Source organism: Zingiber officinale, chromosome 10B (assembly GCF_018446385.1).
Source record: "Zingiber officinale cultivar Zhangliang chromosome 10B, Zo_v1.1, whole genome shotgun sequence".
Taxonomy (NCBI): Eukaryota; Viridiplantae; Streptophyta; class Magnoliopsida; order Zingiberales; family Zingiberaceae; genus Zingiber; species Zingiber officinale.
The window spans coordinates 26,301,989-26,323,908 of NC_056005.1; the positions used below are offsets into that span (position 1 = coordinate 26,301,989).

The following is a 21,920-nucleotide window of genomic DNA, read 5'->3' on the forward strand; positions in this document are numbered from 1 at the left end:
CTCTTCTGTCGTCTAGGCAGACATACAGTAAAACAAATCCGAATGAAAGTCATCGACAATATCCATATAGTAAACTGATACAAGTCCAGATGTATCCAAAACAGCACAAGTCTAATAAAGGAGAAAAACCAAAAGACCAACAAACGTCCTCGTGGTCTGCAGGGGACTAGCGAGTGGAACTCTCCGGACATCGTCAACCTGAAAATAGCAACGGAGGAGGGTGTGAGTCCAACACTCAGCGGGTGACAACTGATATGCATAATAAAGAAAATAACATCTAACATTAATCATGCGTACAGTCTCTTGATACAAGAAAGATAAATGCAACTGAAATAAGCAGGAGAAAATTGTACTAACCAGGACCAAAGTATAAGTATCACAGAGTCGTCAGACCAAGAAGTGTCAAAATCCTGTATGCATGTCAAACATATGCATCCATCTAAATGCAGCAAAAAAATGCAGCAAACACAAACAATAAATGTATCAATGCGTATGATGTCAATGATGCGTCCTGGTCACCCTTGACGCCAGTCAGGCATCTGACACACAATGGTAAGACCGAGTGGGTAGGGCTGTGACAACCGTGCACTCTGCCGTCACTACTCCTGATGAGTGACCGAGTGGACGGGATGCTGTCGGAGTACACCTATCCTCCTACCCCAAATCATAAATGGGGGAGCGCAATGCTCTCATCTCCCGGTGCACGATGACGGGGAGGAATCTCTGCCGGCTACCGCGCTGCGTCACACTACCCATTAGCGGACCAACGGAGCCTAACAAAGTCCAACTGTCTGCCGGCTACCACGCTGCTACACTAAACCAGTGGAGCCTAACAGGGTAGAACTGTCTGCCGGCTATCACGCTGAGTCACCAGACCAGCGGAGCCTAACAACAGAACTGCCACACACCTGCCTGATAATACCACTAAGCCATGAGTGGTGGTGTGTACAGATACATGTAACTGCGATGTGCTCAACAATAATGGAGCCGACTATTGCACAACATGCAATCATGCATGATGATGCATGACACTAAGCATGGAAAATATCCTGAACCATCCATATATAAAATGTGTACCATAGCATCAATGGAACAATCTGAAGATCTAAGGTATATAGGTCAGATAAGGTATCAAAAACCCTAGGTCCTGAACATAATAACAAAAACATGATTGTGTCATTATCCCTATAAGCATGTATAATCAGGTAGGTATTAACATGAAGTACATAACAAATAAACAAACAAGCATATAACAGATCAAGTAGTGACTAACCGAAGCAGAATAGAAAACACAATCATTGCTATTTGTTAAAAACATTACTATACATATCAAATGACATAAAGTCAAAAGTACCCGCCTCCAATAGAAAAGTCCAATCTGGTCCAAATACGACGTCGAGATACTCGTCTCGCGTCAAAGTCCTATGTCACCAATATAAATATATTTTATTTAGCTATAATTTAAATAAATAGCTAAATAAAATTCTTAAGAACTCTTTAGGGCAAAACCCTAAACCAACAACCTCGACCTTCTAAATTAAATCCAACTCATACCTATTTCAATCCATACCTCTAATCAAGCTATACATGGTCGTCTAACTGCAAAACATATCAAATTCCTACCCCCTTATCTCGATTCACAGCCGTTGATTGCTGCTGATCGTTTACTGCTGGAATGAGGACTGTCGGAATAGGGCAACTGCTGGAAGAAGTGAGTGCCGGATCCAAGAAAACCCACAGCACAATACTACCTTCGTGATCATTGATTCACCAAAACCCTACACCTACGGACCAGATCAGTAGGGAAAATCAAACGTGCAACCAAGTGTGCCAAGTACAACCAACTCACCTTGTTGGCTCGGCTGTAAAGAACTAGGCACGGAAGAGGGTAGCAAGGCAGCGTTTGGGCACGGGGAAGACAACGCCACCAAGGTCAATAGAGACTCAATGGAGGAGAGTCGGCGGAGGATGGCTCGGCCGGCGGTGGCGCGACAGCAACTCACTGAGAAATCGGAATCGACGCCGGCACACAAGGATGAGTGGCACTAGGGTAGAGGCGACAACGGCGTTGGGTCGAACCCGGTGGCCGACACAGAGGAGGCGGCCGGCGGGGGTCGATGCTGGCCACTCGGCGCAAGAGGGTAGAGAGTGACGCCGGCTGTAGCAGTCTCCACGGTGAGGGCGACGGGCTGAGGAGTGTGGAAGAAGGGTTCGACCGGCTGCCGATGCTCGGGGGAAGAAGAAGGAGAAGGGAAGAGAAGAAAAATAAAAGAAAAAGAAAAGGAATTAAGAAAATAAACATTTCCTCGTTAAACGGGGTAGCCTAAACAGGCTTTCCCGGGGCCCAATTTTATCCCCGTAAACTCGTCCATACAGTCTCCGAAAAATTCTCAGAAAATTTTCAAAAATTCCCAGAAAATTTTCAAAAATTCCGGAAAATTCTCTTATTATTATTTGTCTTTTTTCGGTATTTTACATTTTCCCCCTCTAATAAAAATTTGGTCCCCAAATTTCGTTATCTACCATCAGCAAATACTAACAACAGGTAAGAGTATAAATGTTGAACGGTAAATTAAATCACATACCTCAAGTGAAAAGGTGGGGATATTGAGCTCGGATCGTATCCTCGAGCTCCCAAGTAGCCTCCTCGTCCAAATGATGTTGTCATCCGACTTCAACCAGTCAGTTAGTCTTGTTCCACAGCTGACCCTTTTTCCGGTCTAGAATCTGTACCGGAACCTCCTCATAAGTGACGTCAGGCTGAAAGGGAATTGAGATATCTGTCAGCACATGTATCGGGTCAGGTACGTATCTCCAAGGCATAGACACGTGGAATACGTCGTGGACGCTTACCAGGGACGGTGGTAGTGCTAGCCGGTAAGTTACTGCTCCAATCCTCTCCAAGATCTGGAAAGGGCCAATGTATCGCGGAGCTAACTTACCACTGAGGTCAAACCTCTTCACCCCTTTCGTGGGCGAAACTCGCAGAAAAACATGATCGCTTGTAGAGAACTCCAAGGGTCTCTGTCTCTGATTTGCATAGCTCTTATGGCGGTCCTGCGCCTCCGACATCCTCCGTCTGATAGTACAGACCAACTCTGCCTCCTGCTGAGCTCTATGAGGTCCCAACAACTGGGCCTCCCCAACCTCATCCTATAGGGTGGGTGTCCTATAAGGTCTACCATACAACACTTCAAATGGTGCCATCTAGATAGCCGAATGAAAGCTGTTGTTGTAGGCGAACTCTACCAATGGCAAATGGTCCTCTCAACTGCCTCTAAAATCCAAAACACATGACCTCAGCAAATCCTCTTGAGTCTGAATGGTCCGCTCTGACTGTCCATCTGTCTGTGGATGGAAAGCTATACTGAAACGGAGCTGAGTGCCTAAGGCCTGCTGCAGACTCTGCCAGAATCGGGACGTGAAACGAGGGTCTCTATCCGAAATGATATTCACTGGAACACCATGTAATCTGATGATCTCCCGGCAATACATATCTGCCAATCGATCCAGGGAATTAGTCTTCCGGATCGCTAAGAAATGCGCGGATTTGGTTAATCGATCAACGATTACCCAAATCGCGTCATGGCCTCGTCGTGTCCTAGGCAAACCCACCACAAAGTCCATGGTAATGTGTTCCCATTTCCACTCAGGAATAGGAATCCACTGAAGTAATCTGGCAGGTCTTTGGTGCTCAGCTTTCACCTGCTGACAGACAAGACATCTAGCTATAAAATCCGCGATGTCTTTCTTCATGCCGTTCCACCAATAGGAATGCCTCAAATCTCGATACATGCGGGTCCCGCCTGGATGGATCACAAATCGAGAGCGATGAGTCTCCTGAAGTAGCTCCTGTAAGACCGGGTGAGTCTGAGGTACGCATAATCTGCCTCGGAAGTATATAATACCCTCCTCATCTCGTGTGAACTCGGTCTGCTGCTCGGAAGCTATCTGGCTGCCAATGAACTGAGAATGTTGATCACCACCCTGGGCCTCTAGGATCCTCGTCCTGATCGACGACTAAGCAACTATGGTAACCAGAATACCCTGCTTTGTCTGTCCCTGCTCCTCAAGGCCTAACTCAGCGAAACCTTGAATCAAGTCTATGACTGAAGTCCGGTGGCAAGCCAAAGTCCCTCTGGACTTTCTGCTGAGTGCATCGGCAACCACATTAGCTTTCCCCGGGTGGTAGCTAATGGTACAATCGTAATCCTTCAGGAACTCCATCTATCTCCTCTGTCGGAGATTGAGTTCCTTATGAGTGAAAATATATTTGAGACTCTTATGATTAGTGAGAATCTCAAATGTAATGTCGTACAAATGATGTCACCAAATCTTCAAAGCAAAGATGATGGCGACTAGCTCCAGATCATGAACAGGGTAGTTCTTCTCATGCTCCTTCAACTGACGTGAAGTATAAGAGACTACTACTCTGCCGTGCTGCATCAGAACAGTGCCCAAACCCTGAAGAGAAGCGTCGTTGTAGAGTACAAATCCGTCCTTTTCAGAAGGTAAAACCAAAACTGGAGCCGACACTAATCTTCGCTTCAGCTCCTGGAAGCTGGTCTCGCAGTCCTCTGTCCAAGTGAACCTCATGCCTTTCCTGGTCAGGCGTGTCAGCGGCATAGCAATGCGGGAGAAACCCTCGACAAAACGACGGCAATATCCGGCCAGTCCCAAATAACTGCGGATCTCCTGCACTGACTTCGGCTGCTCCCAGCTGGTGATAGGGAATCCTGGGGAAGCCAGAAAGCACACTTGCTGAACTTCGCATAAAGCTGATGTCGTCAAAGAGTCTCCAAGACTGTGCGAAGATGTTGCGCATGCTCCTCCTCGGAACGCGAGTAGACCAATATGTCATCGATGAAAACGATAACAAACTGATCAAGATACTCCAGAAAGCCGCGGTTCATCAGATCCATAAATACCGCTGGAGCATTGGTAAGCACAAATGACATTACCAAAAACTCATAATGACCGTACCTGGTACGGAAAGCTATCTTCTGAATATCAGATTCTCTGACTCTCAGCTGATGATACCCGGACCGCAGATCATTCTTAGAATACACTGATGTATCTCTGAGCTGATCAAACAAATCTTCGATCCGTGGTAAAGGATACTTATTTCTAATGGTCATTGCATTCAGTTGTCTGTAGTCAATACATAACCTCAGAGTACCGTCCTTTTTCCTGACAAATAATACCGGAGAACCCCATGGGGAAGCACTAGGGCGTATAAATCCCCGGTCTAAAAGCTCCTGGAGTTGAACCTTCAGTTCGTTCAACTCTTTTGGTGTCATACGGTAAGGCGCTTTCGATGCCGGTGCGATTCCCGGAATCAACTATTTGTGATTTCGGCGCTGAATTGAAGATATCGCCGAAATATCTGCAATCGACCATTTCGGCGATTCAGGCGCACAAGCTGTCATCACATGGCTGTCAAGGTTTTCTGTTATCCTTGATTCATACTGAAGACGGTAGTAGTTCTCAACTCTCCGACGTTCCAGTAGTTCAAGAGTATTCGGATGTATTTCCAGAGGAGACTACTTGGGAGACCGAAAGGGACATGCACAACCGTTACCCTGAGATATTTGGTAAGTCCAAGGTTTAATTTCGAGGACGAAATTATCTTAAGGAGGGGAGAGTTGTAAGGTCTCGTTAGCATTGAATGAGTTAAATTAGGAATTTGTTTTTTTAAATATAATAATAATAATAATAATAATAATAATAAAATAAAATATAAAATTATAGTCATCCACTAGGAAATTATTTTATGAAAAATTTAGAAATTTGGAGTTGATTGTAATAAAATAAAATATAAAATTATAGTCATCCACTAGGGAATTATTCTATGGAAATTTAGGAATTAGAGTTGATTGTATATATATATCTAAGTTAACATAAAACGAAAAGTTGTCCTAAGAGCATCCACAAATGACATCAAATATTTCCTCCAAATATTTATAGGACCCACTTCCATATCAACAATCAAATATTTCACTTATCAAATACTCCAAATCTCATAATAAAATATTCCCTCAACCAAATATTTGTGGGCCCCACCTATCAAATATTTTTATCTCTCCATTACAATTTGTGGGACCCACTTTCCAGTTCGGATCCTCTGTCCCCATTTTTTTCTGTCCCTCACTACCGATCGGATGAGCCACTTTCATGCCACCCACAATGAAATCACCGGACATCGGACACAAGGTTGTGTCCGGTGATTTCTATTCTCCTTTTAAATATCCCCACAATGAGGATATTTAAAGAGAGGGGATATTTGGAGTTTTCTCCAAATATCCCCGTAGGAGATAAGGAGATGCCCTAAGAGTTCTTCGCCGCCTCTCTCTCGCCGATTCCCTCTGCAGCACCCACCGTGCTGCCTCGTCGCCTTGACGCCGCCCTCTGCCGAAGCAAACCAGAGCAAGTCGGTGCTTCCTCCTACGCACCCTACAGCGACGCTTGGAAAGAGAGGCAAGTAGAATCCTTCTAGTAGGTACAAACGGGTGTTGTTTTGGTATGTTGCGAGATGGATGGCGGGGGGTTATATCTGCTAGGGCACCGAGGTTTAAGTTTCTATCTCGTTTCCTCGTATTTCTACCGCGGATTTGGGTGAGGTCGTTCGGCGGTGATGATTTGCATGACTTTCTTGTGATAGGAGTTGTTTCCCTTGAATAGGATTTGGTTGCGGCATTCGTGGTTATTGGATTCCTTCGCCGTGTTTATGAAGTTCCCTTTGTTTTGTTTTGTTTTTTTGCTGATCGATGCGGGTGTTTTCAATTGCTGGGTCGAATGAAGGCATGGCCTTAGTATGTGGGTGTTGTTTGAATTCAGTTGTAGTTATCCTTTATGAAAATAATGGGTGAAGGTAACATGAGAAGGTAATATTGTTTTAGTTCAGTACATGCTCTGCTCGTGAGAGGGGTTGCGTTAACAATATGTGCTAATGCCATGCTCGAACTTCTCTAGATTTAGCTTTGAACAACTTTAATCAAATTTGAACTCATGATGCCTCAGTAAGTGTTTTCTTCCAATATGTACTTGAGTTACTTGAAGTGAATACGCATGACTTGCAATTCCAATTGGATCATATATATATATATATATATATATATATATATATATATATATATATATATATATATATAATTGGATAAGCATGTGATGATAACTCATTTTCCGCAAAGGTTCAACTAATTATCATGCATGTATGTGTGTCCCTTGCTGTGCTTTTATCGTTGAGGTTGCTTTCCCATGTCAGTTTGGTATTTCTGTGTTAGATTTTGGTGGCATGTAACTTAGTTGTTGTTCTTTCTGGGTTCTCCAGGGCCATGCAGAATTTTTGTATGAAAAATCTATTAGGTTGCTGCATCAGTTTGTGTTCTTGTGGGTTCTTTGTGAAGGATAGTATAAGACTATGTATGTTTACTGGTAAACTATGATATGCATTGAGTCATGTGTGATTTTATTTAATCCTTCATGATAATTGGACGCTTAGGGGTATGTGTATGGTAACAATATGGGATGGGTGCCCCGGGATGAGCTCCGGGGAGGGCTCATCCATACAGAAATGATAACGAAGAATATGATGGCTTAAACCATACGAAATACCAGTCTCCTAAGAGGTACCTCTAGAGTTTGATCATGGACTGAATAAACAGTCTCAAATGACGGTTACCACTAATTTACCCTAAGCACATGTTTAATAAGTTATATCGGTGATTTTATTTTGCTTCTGTATATTGTTATTATCATGCTCAATGTTATCCAGCTTCTTTTCTTTTAAGCTAACTTTATGTTTCATTCATGTATAACAGATATCGATTCTATGCTTCATACGTTATGTTTCAAATTTGTTATTTATGTTATATACCTACTAGTGGATTATGCTTGCTGGGTCGGTGGACTCATCCTTTCATAATTGCAGGTGAGGAAGATACCACCCAGAATGGGATGATAGATCCGGAGGCGGAGTAGCCGAGGAGGTGAGGTCGGATGCATCACACTGTCTAGGGGCTTTAGGTGTCGGTTATTAGTCATTTTCCTATGATTGTTATGGTAGTATGGGATGGAGACTACTTGTTAGTTTGCTTTGGTAGGAGGTCACAAATGTTTCTTTACATATGTGTTTCGTTTTTTTTTCTTCTTTCTTTGACATTTTATTTTTTGCAAAAAAAAAAAAAAGAAATTCGAGACAAATGTGTGATGCAATGATGTTTCCTTTAATTGTGAAGTTTATGGTTTAGTTCCTAGCAAATCACATGTCAGTATTTTTGTGTTTTTTTTCCTTTTTGATGGTTGTATGGTTCAGTCATGCCTGAGTAGTAAGGGATGTTTCAGGCTTACTCTTGGTGGAGTTTCTGGATCTCTGCCTTCAGCCTTGCGTTGCTGCCTGCAACGATTTTGTTTCTCTGCTCGCCGAGGAAGCCAAACACGATGAATGCCCCAATAATCGGTGGGTCTCTGTTCGTTTTCCCCATTTGGGTTTTCTTTGGGGATAAAAGTTTCTTTTTTGTTCGTTGGTCTTGCCCTTTTTTCTAGGTTGTGCTTTTAAGCGGAAAGACCTGATTGTTTTTTTTTTTTGTTTTGTTCGTTCTCTTGTGTGTTCTGGTCGGGTGAAGATCCATTGCAGGGGGATTTCCCGGAAGTGATTGAGGAGTATTTGCAGCATGGGAACATGAAATGTATCTCCTTCAATCGCCGAGGAACACTTCTTGCAGGTGCACTCATTGCTTTGTTGTTTCTCTTTTGGACATGTAATTTTTCATGTAAATGCTAAAAGAGATGGTATTGATAGGTTTCAGAAGCTCCATACAGAGCCAATACACAGTCTTTGAGCTACCTATTTCTCTCGAATGTGTAAAGCTTTTTCTTCATAGATTTTAGAATTAAGTGTACCAGCTAGGAAAACATGCTTAAATTTGTTTCCATTTAAATTGATTATTCGGGAACAAGCGGAAAAATATACTCAAATAGGTGTCTTGCTTCCTGCTGTTGGTCAACAGACTAAGTTGGTGCCTGTTTTCATAATTTTAGATAAAATCCAATGAAAAGTAAGAACAAGCTTTTTGTATGATCAGTCCTTTTTTTGATTTGGCAATGGTATAGCATAGAAGGATGCAAATGATTAGAACTTGAGATCTCCCTTCATTCATGCTTCTCATGAAAAATTCTAGGGATGTTTTACACTTAAAATATTGAAATCCTTAACAAGCAACTGTTTTGTTACCTTCTGTCAAAACTCAAGTCTGATGGATTCAAATGGCTAGAAGATGACCATGCAAATTTAGATTGCACTTCTTGTCTTGCTCTTGATCATACTCAGATCATTTAATTCAATGTTGTCTTCATCCCTGTTTAAAAAACTTTTCCTTTACAGCTCACTTTAGTATTACTGGATGCAACTTTGTTCTTTTCTGCTCACTTTTCAAGTATATATAAGCTCTCTTTAGCATCCTTTTTCCCTAGTTGAGTTGCGTTATGAACTAACATGAACTAACCTGTAATTAGAAACTTGTGTAATAATTTCTGTCCTTGAAATGGAACTCAGAAATTGAACCTTGGCAGATTGTTTGTTTTAAAGTTTGTTTATTACTCTAGAACAACAGGAATATGTTACTTCAGGAATAAGCTATGATCATTGTAGTAAATCATGCACATAGACTTCAGTTTCTCTAGAATGCTTGGGCAAGTTGTCTTCGGACATTTTATATCTTACTGATTGTATTGTGCATCCACTTCTGCAGACCATCTACAAAATTCTAGCATTTCATTCAATGTGATTGGCTTCCATCATTTAGTTTCTTTTTTTTGTTACTCGTAGAGTAATGTTTGTTCTAATCTCAGCTATTCAGATGCTGGAAATGGTGTATGGCTGAGTTTTGTTACATGTAGTTCCTTTAGCATCACTTTAATGGTTTCCTTTGCAATTCATAACAACTTTAGTTCCATTTAACTAATAAAGTCAATCCTACTGTTATAACATATTGGCAGTTTGCTTGAGATCTCATCTTCTGTATATACTTCTATAGTGGTTTGGATCCATTTTCAAAATTGATTGTTATTAGGCTCCTCCCAGTATGTTCTCTATATCTTCGAAAAGATTATACTTTTGACGATTTCTTTAAATTGGTTTTAAGTTGCCAGTTATTTTTCTGTCAATAAAGTTGTAGATTTACTAGTTCAACTTGCTTGATGTATTGTTCGCTTGGAAACATTTTATAAGTTTTAAGAGTAGAATTTCCCACAAAATCAAAGATATTTAGCACTGGTAGTTGTTGGATACCGTTGGCTGGCTAGAAGGGGAGTTGAATAGCCCTGCACAAAATAAAAGAATACCCTTCTCGGACTTTAAAATAACACTTGTATAAATAATTAAAGAAATAAACTAAAAGGAAGAGGCACAAGAGTTTTACTTGGTTACAACTGGGGAGGTTGTTAATCCAAGGAATGGATCGCACTAATGATCCCCTTCGGGCGGAGAAGCCTCTTACAGTAATGACGTACAGAAAATGAGAAGCTAAAAAGAAAACTAAAGCTCGTACAAGTGTTGTATTCAGAATTGCTTGTGGATATGAAGATTCTAGACTAAGGCTATATGTATGGCCTTGGTCGAGGTGCCTGTAAGGGTTCCAGGCGCCTGGAGGGGGATAAAATTCTATCCTCGGCGCAACGGTCAACGTCCATGTTGATGGTGATAAAATTTTGGTTTCGGGCGCCCGGAGTCAGGGCGCCCCCAGTCCGGGCGCCCTGAGTGAAAAAATCAACAACATTAACTTTTTTTGCTCGAGTCTTCTGCTCCGGTTTCGTTCGCCTCAGTCTGGGTCTTCCTCTCTGGCTCCGCTCGCTTGGGTGATCTCGGCCATCCGGAATAGGGCTCACCCGAACCCAACTTCCGGCCTTCTCGAGCAACCTTCCGCTCCTGCTTCTCGTCCCTCGAAAATGCCGCGCGCCTCCTATTCGTCCGCCCGCGTACTCTTCCGCAGCACCTTGTCCCTTGGACGCACTGAGCTTGTTGGCTCTCTCCCGTGCTATCCTTCTCGCTAGCTGCATCTTTTGCTCGACTTCTTGTGCTCCTAAGCTCCTGCACACTTAGACACAAGGTTAAAACACCACAGGACCTAACTTAACTTGTTTGATCACATCAAAACAACCTTGGGGTTCCAACAATCTCCCCCTTTTTGATATAATCAACTCAAGTTAAGCTAAGGTAAAAAGACATAAAGTTAAAGCAATAAATTTTGCAATAAAGTCCAAAAAATAAAAAATTATAATCTACCCCCCTAGACTTAATCTCTTCCTTCTCCCCCTTTGATCACATAAAAATGGGGTACCAAGAAAAATCTAAGGGTAAAAATAATTTTGAAAGATTTATCAATTTTTGAAAACTTTGAAAATTATTTTGATATCACCAAAAAAAATTAAAGTTTTGAAAAAAAATTTCTAAGTAAAAAAAATAAAAAAATTTCTAAGTTTTTGCAAGCATAAATATTTTTGAGAATTTTCTAAAAAATTGAGTAACCCTTTTAAAGCATTATCTAATTTCAATTTAATACTTTTTCAGCTAGTCAATTAAACTTTTTATTTCAATATTTGGCTTCCAGACAGTGGCGAGACACTAGGCCTTCTTGGTGATTGGAGCAACAACCACTTTCTAGACAAAGCCTCATAAAGAAATTAAACGTTTTTTTTTCTTGCTAAAAGCGCTAAGTCTAATTAAGGTTTAAGTTAGACAAGATTTTCGAACCGAATATAGGTTCCAACCAACTGGATTGATTGAGAACTTCTTAGGGCCATATTTCTTTGAAATTTTCCTAATTTGTCCTTTATGATATTTAAAATACTAGTTCAGGTTATATTTTCTAACACTTGTATTATTTGTGCATGTATAAATTTTTAAGTTATTTACTTGTATTTTTAGCATATCATTTTCTAATTTTACTTTGTCAAACTCTTCTAATAGGCAAGATTTAGCTAGAATTAATTTTAATTTTTAATCTCTTTTTCAAGTTTGTAGCAATCTTTAGTTAATAATTTAACAAACTTAATAATTTATTGGGAGGAAGAGATCGTACCTGACTTACCTTGTCGATCTCGTTATCCGTGGCTCCCCCTGAGATGCTGCTTTCTTCCGACGTAGCTCCCCTTTATCGATGCTCTCGATGCTCTCGATGCTCATTCCGGACGAACTCGCATCGTGTTCATCGTCTTGATAACTTGCCATTAGTGCAAGTCCGGAGAATGTCTCGACTTCTGATTCGGATGACGTATCGTCCCACGTCGCTTTTAGTGTCTTGAACTTGTTCGTCTGGACAGGCTTCTTTCCTTTGTCCTTGTCCTTGTTCCTTAGCTTGGGCCAGTTGTCTTTGACGTGCCCTTCTTCATTGCAGTGGTAACATCTGATCGTCCTTTTCTTTCTACCCTACGGATGGTTAGTTTTTCTTGATTTACATAATTTTTTAAAGCGCCTTACCATCATTACTATTTTCTCATCGTCGAGAGAAGATTCTGACTTATGTTCGTCTCTCGATGCTTTGAGGGTGATGTTGTGCTTTGACTCCTTCGTACCTGCACATCTCGATTTATGCACTTCAAACGTCGAAAATAATTCTTACAAGGTAATTGTTTCTAAGTCCTTGGAGATGTAGAAGACATCTATTAGTGATGCCCTTTTCGTATTCCTAGAGAATGCATTGAGTGCGTACCTTAGCGAATCTCAGTTACTTACCTTTTCTCCGAGATTCGAAAGTTCGGTGATGAGCTCCTTAATTCTCGAGTGAAGATGCGCAATCGTTTCATCTTCTTCAAACCGCAGGTTGGTGAGCTGGTTGCGAAGTAAGTCCCGTCTCGTGAGCTTGGCTTCGGATGTCCTTTCGTGTAGCTTGAGGAACTTCTCCCAAAGCTCCTTTGCCGAGTTGAGGTGCCGATCCGGTTGACTTCTTGTGGCGGAAGGACGCTTAGCAGATGAAACTCCGCTTTACCGTTTGCCACGTAGTAGGCCTGCTTTTTTTCTGTCCAGTGGTGTTTTTCTTTGCCTTCCGGTGCTATAAAACCAAATTCTATTATTAAAAGTAAATCGAAATCAGTTTTGAAAAATACCTGCATTCACTTTTTCCAGCTAACGAACACCCCCTTGAACTTCGGTGGGTAGATGATTGGTCCGGCCATTTCGTGTGCTTCGTTCGGCGGTTAGTCCTCCTGAAGCGTCATGGCTCTGATATCACTTATTGGATACTGTTGGCGGCTAGTAAATAGCCCTGCAAAAAATAATAGAATACCGTTCTCGGATTTTAAAATAACACTGTATAATTAAAGAAATAAACTAAAAGGAAGAGGCACAAGAGTTTTACTTGGTTACAACCGTGGAGGTTGTTGATCCAAGGAATGAATCGCACTAATGATTTCCTTCAGGCGGAGAAGCCTCTTACAGCAATGACGTACAGAAAATGAGAAGCTAAAAAGGAAACTAAAGCTTGTACAATTGTTGTATTCAGAATTGCTTGTGGATATGAAGCTTCTGGACCAAGACTGTATGTATAGCCTTGGTCGGGGCGCCTAGAAGGGTTCCAAGTACCTGGAGGGGATAGAATTCTATCCCCGACGCAACGGTCAACGTCCACGTCGATGGTGATAAAATTTCGGTTCCGGGCGCCCGTAGTCAGGGCAGCCCTAGTTCGGGCGCCCTGAGTGAAAAAGTCAACAACGTTAACTTTTTCCGCTCGGGTGTTCTGCTTTGGTTCCGTTCGCCTCGGTTTGGGTCTTCCGCTCCGGCTCCGCTCGCTTGGGTGATCTCGGCCATCCGGAATAGGGCTTACCCGAACCCAACTTCCTACCTTTTCGAGCAACCTTTCGCTCCGGCTTCTCGTCCCTTGGAAACGCTGCGCGCCTCCTTTTCGTCCGCCCGTGTACTCTTCCGCAGCACCTCCTCCCTCGGACGCACTGAGCCTGTCGGCTCTCTCCTGTGCCATCCTTCTCGCTAGCTGCGTTTTTTGCTCGACTTCTTGTGCTCCTAAACTTCTACACACTTAGACACAAGGTTAAAACATCGCAGAACCTAACTTAACTTATTTGATCACATTAAAATACCTTTGTTGTTCCAATAGTAGTATCCAACTTAGCACACGGAGAGAGCTTGGTGCTCCAAGTCTTATGGCTTACACTTTTCAAGGCGATACATATGGTAGGCACAATAGCTATACTCAAAAGACAAAAACCTTTTTCTGGTGCGCTACTTTGTTCAGTGAGATGCTTTTAACATAATTTGGGTCTTAAGCCTAAAACCAACACATTTTACTAGATTTTTGTAAGAAGTCAATTCTTTTCTATTGCTACAGAGGATGTGTTAGGGTGCAAGTATTTTGTGATAATGTTTCTTTTTCTTAGTGAAGTAATGATTGTAGACAGTTAATTCTAATAATGCTCAATGTTTGACAAGTTTGCCCTATTGGTTATTACAATTGGATCATATTTTTGATATCAAACATGACTGCTTATTGGATTTCATGTTAACATCTTCATATTATAGGATAACATAGTCGACTATCTAAGATTTCCATTCTTTTTCCTAGTTCAGCTGGCTGTGCAGATGGGAGCTGTGTCATATGGGATTTTGAAACTAGGGGTGTTGCGAAGGAACTTCGTGATAAAGCTTGTATAGCACCAATTACAAGTGTTTGCTGGTCAAAGTTAGGCCATTACGTACTTGCTTCTGCTACTGATAAATCATTGACACTTTGGAACATCTTGACTGGTGAGAAGATCACCAGAGTAACCTTGCAGCAGACTACTCTACATGCTTGTCTGCATCCAGGCTCTTGCACTCCATCACTCTGCTTAGCTTGTCCTCTTTCTTCTGCACCAATTCTTGTTGATTTGAATAATGGAAGCTCCACCGTTCTGCCAGTTTCTGTATCAGACACGGGGAATGGAAGTGCTATTCCTCACCCTCGAAATAAATTTTCAGATGGTTCCCCACCTTTCACGCCAACTGCTGCAACTTTTAACAAGTATGGAGATTTGATATACCTAGGGAACTCCAAAGGGGAGATATTAATCGTTGATTCTAAAAGCATCAAGGTAAATGCAGTAATTCCTATTCCAGGGAATTCTGTTGTCAAGGATATTGTTTTCAGTAGAAACGGACAGTATCTTCTTACAAATTCGAATGATCGAGTCATTAGAGTCTACGAGAACCTTCTTCCAAAGAAAGGTGCTGCGAAGGAACTTGAGACTATGACTGATGCTGACAATGCTGATTTTTCTAGGATAGACAAGCTAAAAGAAGCTGGCACCAAGTGCTTGTGTTTATCACGAGAGTTTCAGGATGCTGTGACAAGGATACAGTGGAAAGCACCATGTTTTAGTGGTGACGGTGAATGGGTCATCGGTGCTTCAGCTAGCAAAGGAGAGCACAAGTTGTACATTTGGGACAGAGCTGGACATCTCGTAAAAATCCTAGAAGGTCCTAAAGAAGCCCTAATTGGTCTTGCCTGGCACCCTCTTCGCCCATTGGTGGTCTCTGTTTCGGTTGCTGGTTTGGTATATATCTGGGCTAAAGACTACATGGAGAACTGGAGTGCATTTGCACCTGATTTCAAAGAACTCGAGGAGAATGAAGAATACATTGAGAGAGAGGATGAGTTTGATCTCATGCCTGAATCAGAGAAGGTATCAACTACTCCCCATATTTATTCTGTTGTTGGCTTTCTACCACGGTTGTCTGAATACGCACTGGCAGGTGAAGGAGTTGGATATCAATCAAGACGAGGAGGTTGACATTTTAACGGTGGAGAAAGATTCATCTTTCAGTGATTCAGATGCTTCCGAGGATGAACTAATCTTCTTGCCAGTAACCCCTTTGCCCGATGTTCCTGAACAACTAGACAAGTGTCTAGGAAGTTCATTGAAGTTGGAGGACAGCAACCACACTAGCTCGCCATTTTCGGTGGAAGCTGCACAAAATGGTCAGACTATTCTTCCTGCTTCGAGCCCTCTCGAAGGTACGATTAAAGATTCATGTTTCTTTGCTCGCTGAATCAACAATTTTCTCATGAACCCTACGCCTCTAGTGTTGTTTAGATATAACTGGTTTTGCTCTTATGCAGTGATAGGCAATTCAACTCCAGAAGATGCAGCTGGGACCGGGGGATCGAAAAGGAAACGAAAGCCATCAGCGAAAGGGATGGAGCTACAGGCTGAGAAGGGTCGGAAGCCTTCCACAAAGAAGGGAAAGTTGTCGTCAGGTAAGTCGTCAAAATTCAGAAACAAAAACGGAGATAGGATCGAAGCAAATGGCACTGTACTTGACGAATACACTGAGGATGATGTAACTGATGATTACCTATAAACATTGAACGACTTAAATTGATACCTATTTTTTCTCGTTTGAGTGTAATGCATTGCGGACTCGAATTCTTAGCTAATCTATTTCGATGATTGCTAGGGCATGTAATTGGTCTTTAGCAAACACTGAAGGCAAATGATGTTGATATATAATTAAATAGTGATGAGATTATGAACAAATAGCTTCACATCGAAATAGTATTGAAATTATCAAAAGATGTATGATTTACAAAATTTGAGAACGATTGTGGCTGTCCATTACTATCCATTTATGACAGGAACGGTAAACAAATTGCTCAGCAACTGAATATTCATTTTTCTGATTTAATTGAAATTGTATTTTCGAGTAAGTACAATCGTTGATGCTTGTAAATACGTGACAAAGTTGAAGTATATGTGCACGACAGCGGACTGGAGACATATCACTTTGTAAAATGAGGATTAAGAAGTCCTGAAATCTCCAAGAATCCAACACGATCTTTAACGAAAATAACCTGTAGTTTCTCATCGCACACTATTATCCTCTTGTCATCCGGATCCTGCAAAACAAAATTTATAGTGATTGTTCAACACTTGATATCGAAGATGGACACGCACAGTAGACTGATGGTTCATGAGATACAAAGGCTGCAGTGAAAATCTCACCGCCATTGTCTTTTTTATTTTTCTAACCTGCACTAAACATTTTTCAGGTCATCAAACCTCCTGTTGGTGTTGTGACATTTATAGATACTAAAATAGGAACACCAATGGTTAATCGAACAGACTATGGCTCAAGAATTGAATTAGAAATTTGGAAACTTTACCTGAGTGAAAATCAAATGAGCACATGGTATGGAAAGTGAAAATCCAGTGCAATCTCTACAAAACACTGGTTCTCAGAATGAAAAAGGGGGGAAAATTGGTTCTCAGAATATCTCTCTAATATCCGATGATCTTCTGTATAACGTGTTAAAACGACAGAGTAATATGTTCAAAGTAAGAGAAACCAAGAAATGTTTGTCTAGTCCAAATTTTGTCATGAAAGAAGGGATTATTTGTTCTTACACGACCATTGAGGAGCCAAAAGAGATATGAAAGCAAATCATTTTCCTAGTATATAAGAGAAGAAACAAATGGCATGAGGATAACAGAACCAAAAAGATTAATCCTCATTCCTCTTTGTTATGTCTCTCTATTATTGAAGAAATACAGCCAAATCTTCAAGAGCATCCTTCATCCTTCTAAAAATCCTCAAGAGCATCTGTGAAAGAGGAAAAAAAAGGGGGACCTGAAGATTGTTCTCCTTGATATAAGCCCAAATCTTCTTGAGCGCTTGGGTCCGGGGGATCTCCACCTAGCCAACCACCGCCTGGAGTTGAGGCGACACTGGCCTGGGCTTTGTGATGGCCCTCTGCTTCTTCTTCTTCTCTGCCTCATCCGTCCCCGCCTCCGCTGCCACTCGGAGAGCCCCCGCGGCAGCCCACCTTCCCGAGATGAGCGCGGCACGGCGTGGCAGCGTGATAGGGGACGCTAGATCGCCGACAGAAAGTGCGGTGAGAAAGCCTGTGGCCGCCGCCATGGTCGGAGCTCCGTTTGGTTCGTGCAAGAGGATTCGAAATTGGACGGAGGCGGTGAGAGAAAGATAAAAGAGAGAAGCCGAGCACGACTCCACTTCATTGGACCGATCCGTTTGAACTTTGAAGCTGGACCCACTGCCAAAGCCGACGCTGTAGTCATCATGGCCGTCCAAATACCCGCACGAATCGTAAGGAAAATGATCACAACCGACCAGACCTCCCCATCTCACGCCCGCCAGGGCGAAATCGCTGCGTGTTACGGTCGCAGCACTCCTGGGAGCGGGCGAGGTCGATTTCCCTTCGAGGCGCTATGGTTCTCACAAGCTTCGATGGCGTCGGCATCGGCCTTGGTATGTAGTCTCGGCCATCGTTTAGCTCTCTGGCTATTCCCTCCAAATCTGATTCCTTTTCATATTTTCCCTCTCAAGGGTTCGGGATTGGATGCGGTTTTGGAGTTGGATGGGGTTTTGGAGGTAAAAATACCTTCTTTGTTTTTTTTTTTCTAGATTTTGTTCTGATAGATCTAGTTTGAGATGTATATTAGACTGTGATCCTTTCTTGTTAGTGTGTTTGCTGTATCAGCAACAAAAAAGAGATAATTGAAGATTGCATGGTTTTTTAAAATTTTTTCCGTGAAATGAGATATGTAATAAGGTAAGGGTGGCAAAGGAGGTTCCTTTGCTAGCCTTAGCTGATTTCGCTTTGATGTGCAGCTATAGAGTAATTGTTCAGTGGATAAAGACAACAAGGATCTTTTCCTTTCTTAACATTACTACTATAGAGATTCTTAATTGATGTGCAAAGTAATATAGATATAGAGGTTGTACTGAGGAATGTGACCCTAAATTTTCAACACATTAGGGCACTCGTGTTGCCCACTTGCCCTAGTTGAAGTCTAAGAAAATAAATGGATGCATTAGAACTAAGGAAGAGAAAGAACAGATAGCAACAGTGCTTTAGTAGGGACTTTTATTATGCATAAGATCCCAAAGCATGTTATTTTCCAAGGGTTTTATTATATTATGGTTTTATGTATTATGTTATTAGGACAGGAGTTTATTGTTATATTACTACGTTTAAGGAGTTATTAGTGGAATAGTGAGGGTTCATATGGAGTTGGTGAGCATTTAGAAACTTATCCATTCTCGTTGATACATTACTTACATGTGCATGAGCAAAGAAGAAGAAATAAATAGTCATAACAAGTTCACTTGTCTTTCCTCATAAGAGTTGTGTTCTCCTAGTGAACACTTGTTACATTGAAAATTCTCAATCACATGAACTCGCAACTATCCAAATGCTTGTGGCTAATCATCCTGTGCCTGTAACACATAATTTTGCCTCTCTCACATCACATAATTGTCAATTGGAAGGCATAATCATCCTGTGCCTGTAACACATATAATTTTGCCTCTCTCACATCACATAATTGTCAATTGGAAGGCATAAGCTCGTATGATTTGCATTTATATGCGGTACATGGATCATACATATTGTGCGATTGACATCTTGAGCATTTTCTTGCTAGAAAAATCTAGCTATTTTTAATGAAAGAAAATGGTAAAAGAAATCATGGTCCATACTTCTAAGAAACTAGTGCAGCAAAGGTTGATGATGGAGACTGAAGTTGAAACTTTCTGCTTTAACAGCTCCACCAAATAAGATGAAGACTAGATTTTATTGCTTTCTGTTGATTATTTATTGTCGTCTGGTATTTGATGAACAATGGTCATTAAAATTAAAAAAGGTTCATTAGTTTTTGGATCTCCTGATCATACATTTCAAAGTTTGCACTTGAATAGTCTATTAGCAGTTGGGACAAAAGTATTCTGTATGGTTATATGCAGTCCGATGGGTTTGATAAGCATCTTAAGACAAATCTCTTCAAAATTTTCTTCATCAAACACTCCCACTTATGAAATTATTGCTTAATTATTACAATAAATTACGTTCCATGTCCATTGAAGTTTACAAGTATCCTTTTATTTAATCATAATTTTTCTTGTAGTTTTATACAATTTTAACCTATGGTTCATATATTACCGACTTTTTTCTTATTTGAATCATCTTCAGGTATGCCCCTGAATACCTTTGGAATGGGAATCGGTTAGTGTCACTCGGTATTTTATTTAGTTTTGCGATGCTTCTACCTAATCCAGAAGTTTGAATGTGAAGGGGGAGGCTGTGGAGTTGGATTTGGTCTTGGTTGGGGCTTCGGCACTGCATTTGGTTGTAAATATCGAACCTCCAAAGTGAGTTTCCAAGGACTCGAAAATGGTAATGAGAGAATCAGAGATGAAACATCAGTGCCAGTGTCATCAAAGCAGTCTCAGTAGATGCAAGTTCAAAGCACTGTCATGGTCACTTTTAACATGTAGTTTTGCTTTCTTCAACCTACTTGCTTGCTCTACTGTAACCAGATTGCTTACCATTTGTCTCATTTTTCGTTGCCTGTAAAAACCTATTTGCTTATAGACAATAATTCTTAGATCTATTCGTAAAATCAAATAATTTTTTATATTTAAATTATTATGATAAATAAATATTAAAATGATGATCGTTTAATCCGTGGCCTGCTTAGCCAATTGACTTGAGGCATTTTACGAGGGACATATACTTAATATATAGAATAAGTTATCTAACGAATTAAAGAGGTCCAGAAAGCTGGAATTTAAAATGGGCAAGCCGAGCTAAATCCTCAGTTTGATAAAACCTTAGGTTTATTAAACTCAGAATAAAAACAAGATAGGTGCAGAGTCTGAAAGCTGTTCTTCATCCTTTGATGAATAAAGTTAGAACAGGTAGCGGCTTTGACAAAGTACAGCTGGAAGGCGGCCCTCGCCCAATCTTCTGCCAGCTTAGGAAGCTGTACAGTCCAGCTCATTATGAAATACTTGGATCGTGTGAGGGCAGCTGTCGACGTGGCAGGAGTAGACCAACTCTCCAAGATATATAAACAAAAGGAGCCATTATCTTTAACAACTCTTTAATACCGGTCCCATGGATATGAAAAAAAGTACATATAAGTACATAGACTATAGGCGCATGATGTAGTAAACCTCCCTGACCATTACGCCAGAGATGTCATGTGTCCACCGTCTGCGCTACGTCCTGAGGATAATTCTCCTATATATAAAGCATTGATATGTTGTGTGTCCTGCGTGCATGTCGGAGAGGGCGTGCTGACATTGTAATAGGAGGTCAACCTTGCCATGTTAGCGCGCATAAGATGGTGCGCAACATATTAAAATAGTATATATATAACGAGATGATATACTCCCCAATATCGTCCGTGCTATTCATTTACGACTGGGAGATTGGGGCATCCGGAAGTGATACGGGTGCATATAGAGCATTGATATGTTGTGTGCCTTGTGTGCACGTCGGAGATGGCATGCTGACATAGTAATAGGAGGTCAGCCTTAGTACGTCGACGCACACGAGAGGTGCACAACGTATCAAAATTTTATATATATATATATATATACTCCCCAATTTATGCCATTCGTTTGTGACTAAGAGCATCCACAGTGGTTAGAGCTCATTGAGAGCTCCTTCGTTGCCACGTCTATACCATATCAAAAGTTAAAAACCTCACACCTCTTTAAAGTATCAAAAAACCTCTCAACAATTCCTTCATGGATTCCACACATTTCATTATATATAATTCTCATTTCTCCTTCATATTTTACATTATACACAATTAAATTTTTTTTATAAAATTTAAATTTATAAATTGCTAACCTGAAATAATATTAATAATAAAAAAATACATAAATATTACAGTGCATCAAATAAAAAAAATATAAATTATAATAATATATAAAAATAAACGTAAACTCATCTAAACCAGACATGTCTCTGTTTAATTTTTTCCATCATTTTCTCATATAAATAAAGTTGTCCTGGTGTCATCTCATTGGTATCCTTCATAAGAATTTCATAATCCTTATGAAAGAGCTCAGCTTCCCGCAAAGTCATTTTTTGTATTTGATATTCTTTAATATCTTGTCATTT

General features: G+C 40.9%; 2 protein-coding genes and 1 pseudogene across 3 annotated transcripts; 2 read left to right on the top strand and 1 right to left on the bottom strand.

Moving 5' to 3' along the window:
* The first annotated feature begins 7,927 nt into the window (after positions 1-7,927).
* LOC122028520 (protein RBL-like) lies at positions 7,928-16,524 on the top strand. 2 transcript variants are annotated; one of them, XM_042587361.1, is made up of 6 exons: positions 7,928-7,988; positions 8,344-8,458; positions 8,625-8,723; positions 14,576-15,669; positions 15,740-16,001; positions 16,107-16,524. In XM_042587361.1, the coding sequence occupies exons 2-6, from the start codon at positions 8,440-8,442 to the stop codon at positions 16,346-16,348; spliced, it is 1,716 nt and encodes a 571-aa protein (XP_042443295.1). In that variant the 5' UTR covers positions 7,928-7,988; positions 8,344-8,439; the 3' UTR covers positions 16,349-16,524. The 2 variants fall into 2 exon arrangements, with proteins under 2 accessions (XP_042443295.1, XP_042443296.1); XM_042587362.1 differs by having other exon boundaries at positions 7,929-7,993.
* A 116-nt stretch (positions 16,525-16,640) lies between these two features.
* On the bottom strand, positions 16,641-17,965 carry LOC122028521 (annotated as a pseudogene).
* Positions 17,966-18,108: 143 nt separating this feature from the next.
* On the top strand, positions 18,109-20,411 carry LOC122028522 (protein TRIGALACTOSYLDIACYLGLYCEROL 5, chloroplastic-like). Its single transcript, XM_042587363.1, has 4 exons — positions 18,109-18,253; positions 18,332-18,376; positions 19,977-20,009; positions 20,079-20,411. Exons 1-4 carry the CDS (start codon positions 18,214-18,216, stop codon positions 20,237-20,239), a joined length of 279 nt encoding a protein of 92 aa, XP_042443297.1. The 5' UTR covers positions 18,109-18,213; the 3' UTR covers positions 20,240-20,411.
* The last annotated feature ends 1,509 nt before the right edge of the window (positions 20,412-21,920 follow it).

What these genes read in the sequence shown, in the direction of transcription:
- LOC122028520 (XM_042587361.1), top strand. An exon ending in CCGAGGAACACTTCTTGCAG is followed by an intron (nt 8,724 to 14,575) that starts GTGCACTCATTG and finishes TTCCTAGTTCAG; the next exon opens with CTGGCTGTGCAGATGGGAGC. An exon ending in TCATGCCTGAATCAGAGAAG is followed by an intron (nt 15,670 to 15,739) that starts GTATCAACTACT and finishes ACGCACTGGCAG; the next exon opens with GTGAAGGAGTTGGATATCAA.
- LOC122028522 (XM_042587363.1), top strand. Translation starts at nt 18,214, where the DNA reads ATGGTTCTCACAAGCTTCGATGGCGTCGGCATCGGCCTTG. An exon ending in TGGCGTCGGCATCGGCCTTG is followed by an intron (nt 18,254 to 18,331) that starts GTATGTAGTCTC and finishes TTCCCTCTCAAG; the next exon opens with GGTTCGGGATTGGATGCGGT. An exon ending in TACCTTTGGAATGGGAATCG is followed by an intron (nt 20,010 to 20,078) that starts GTTAGTGTCACT and finishes TTGAATGTGAAG; the next exon opens with GGGGAGGCTGTGGAGTTGGA.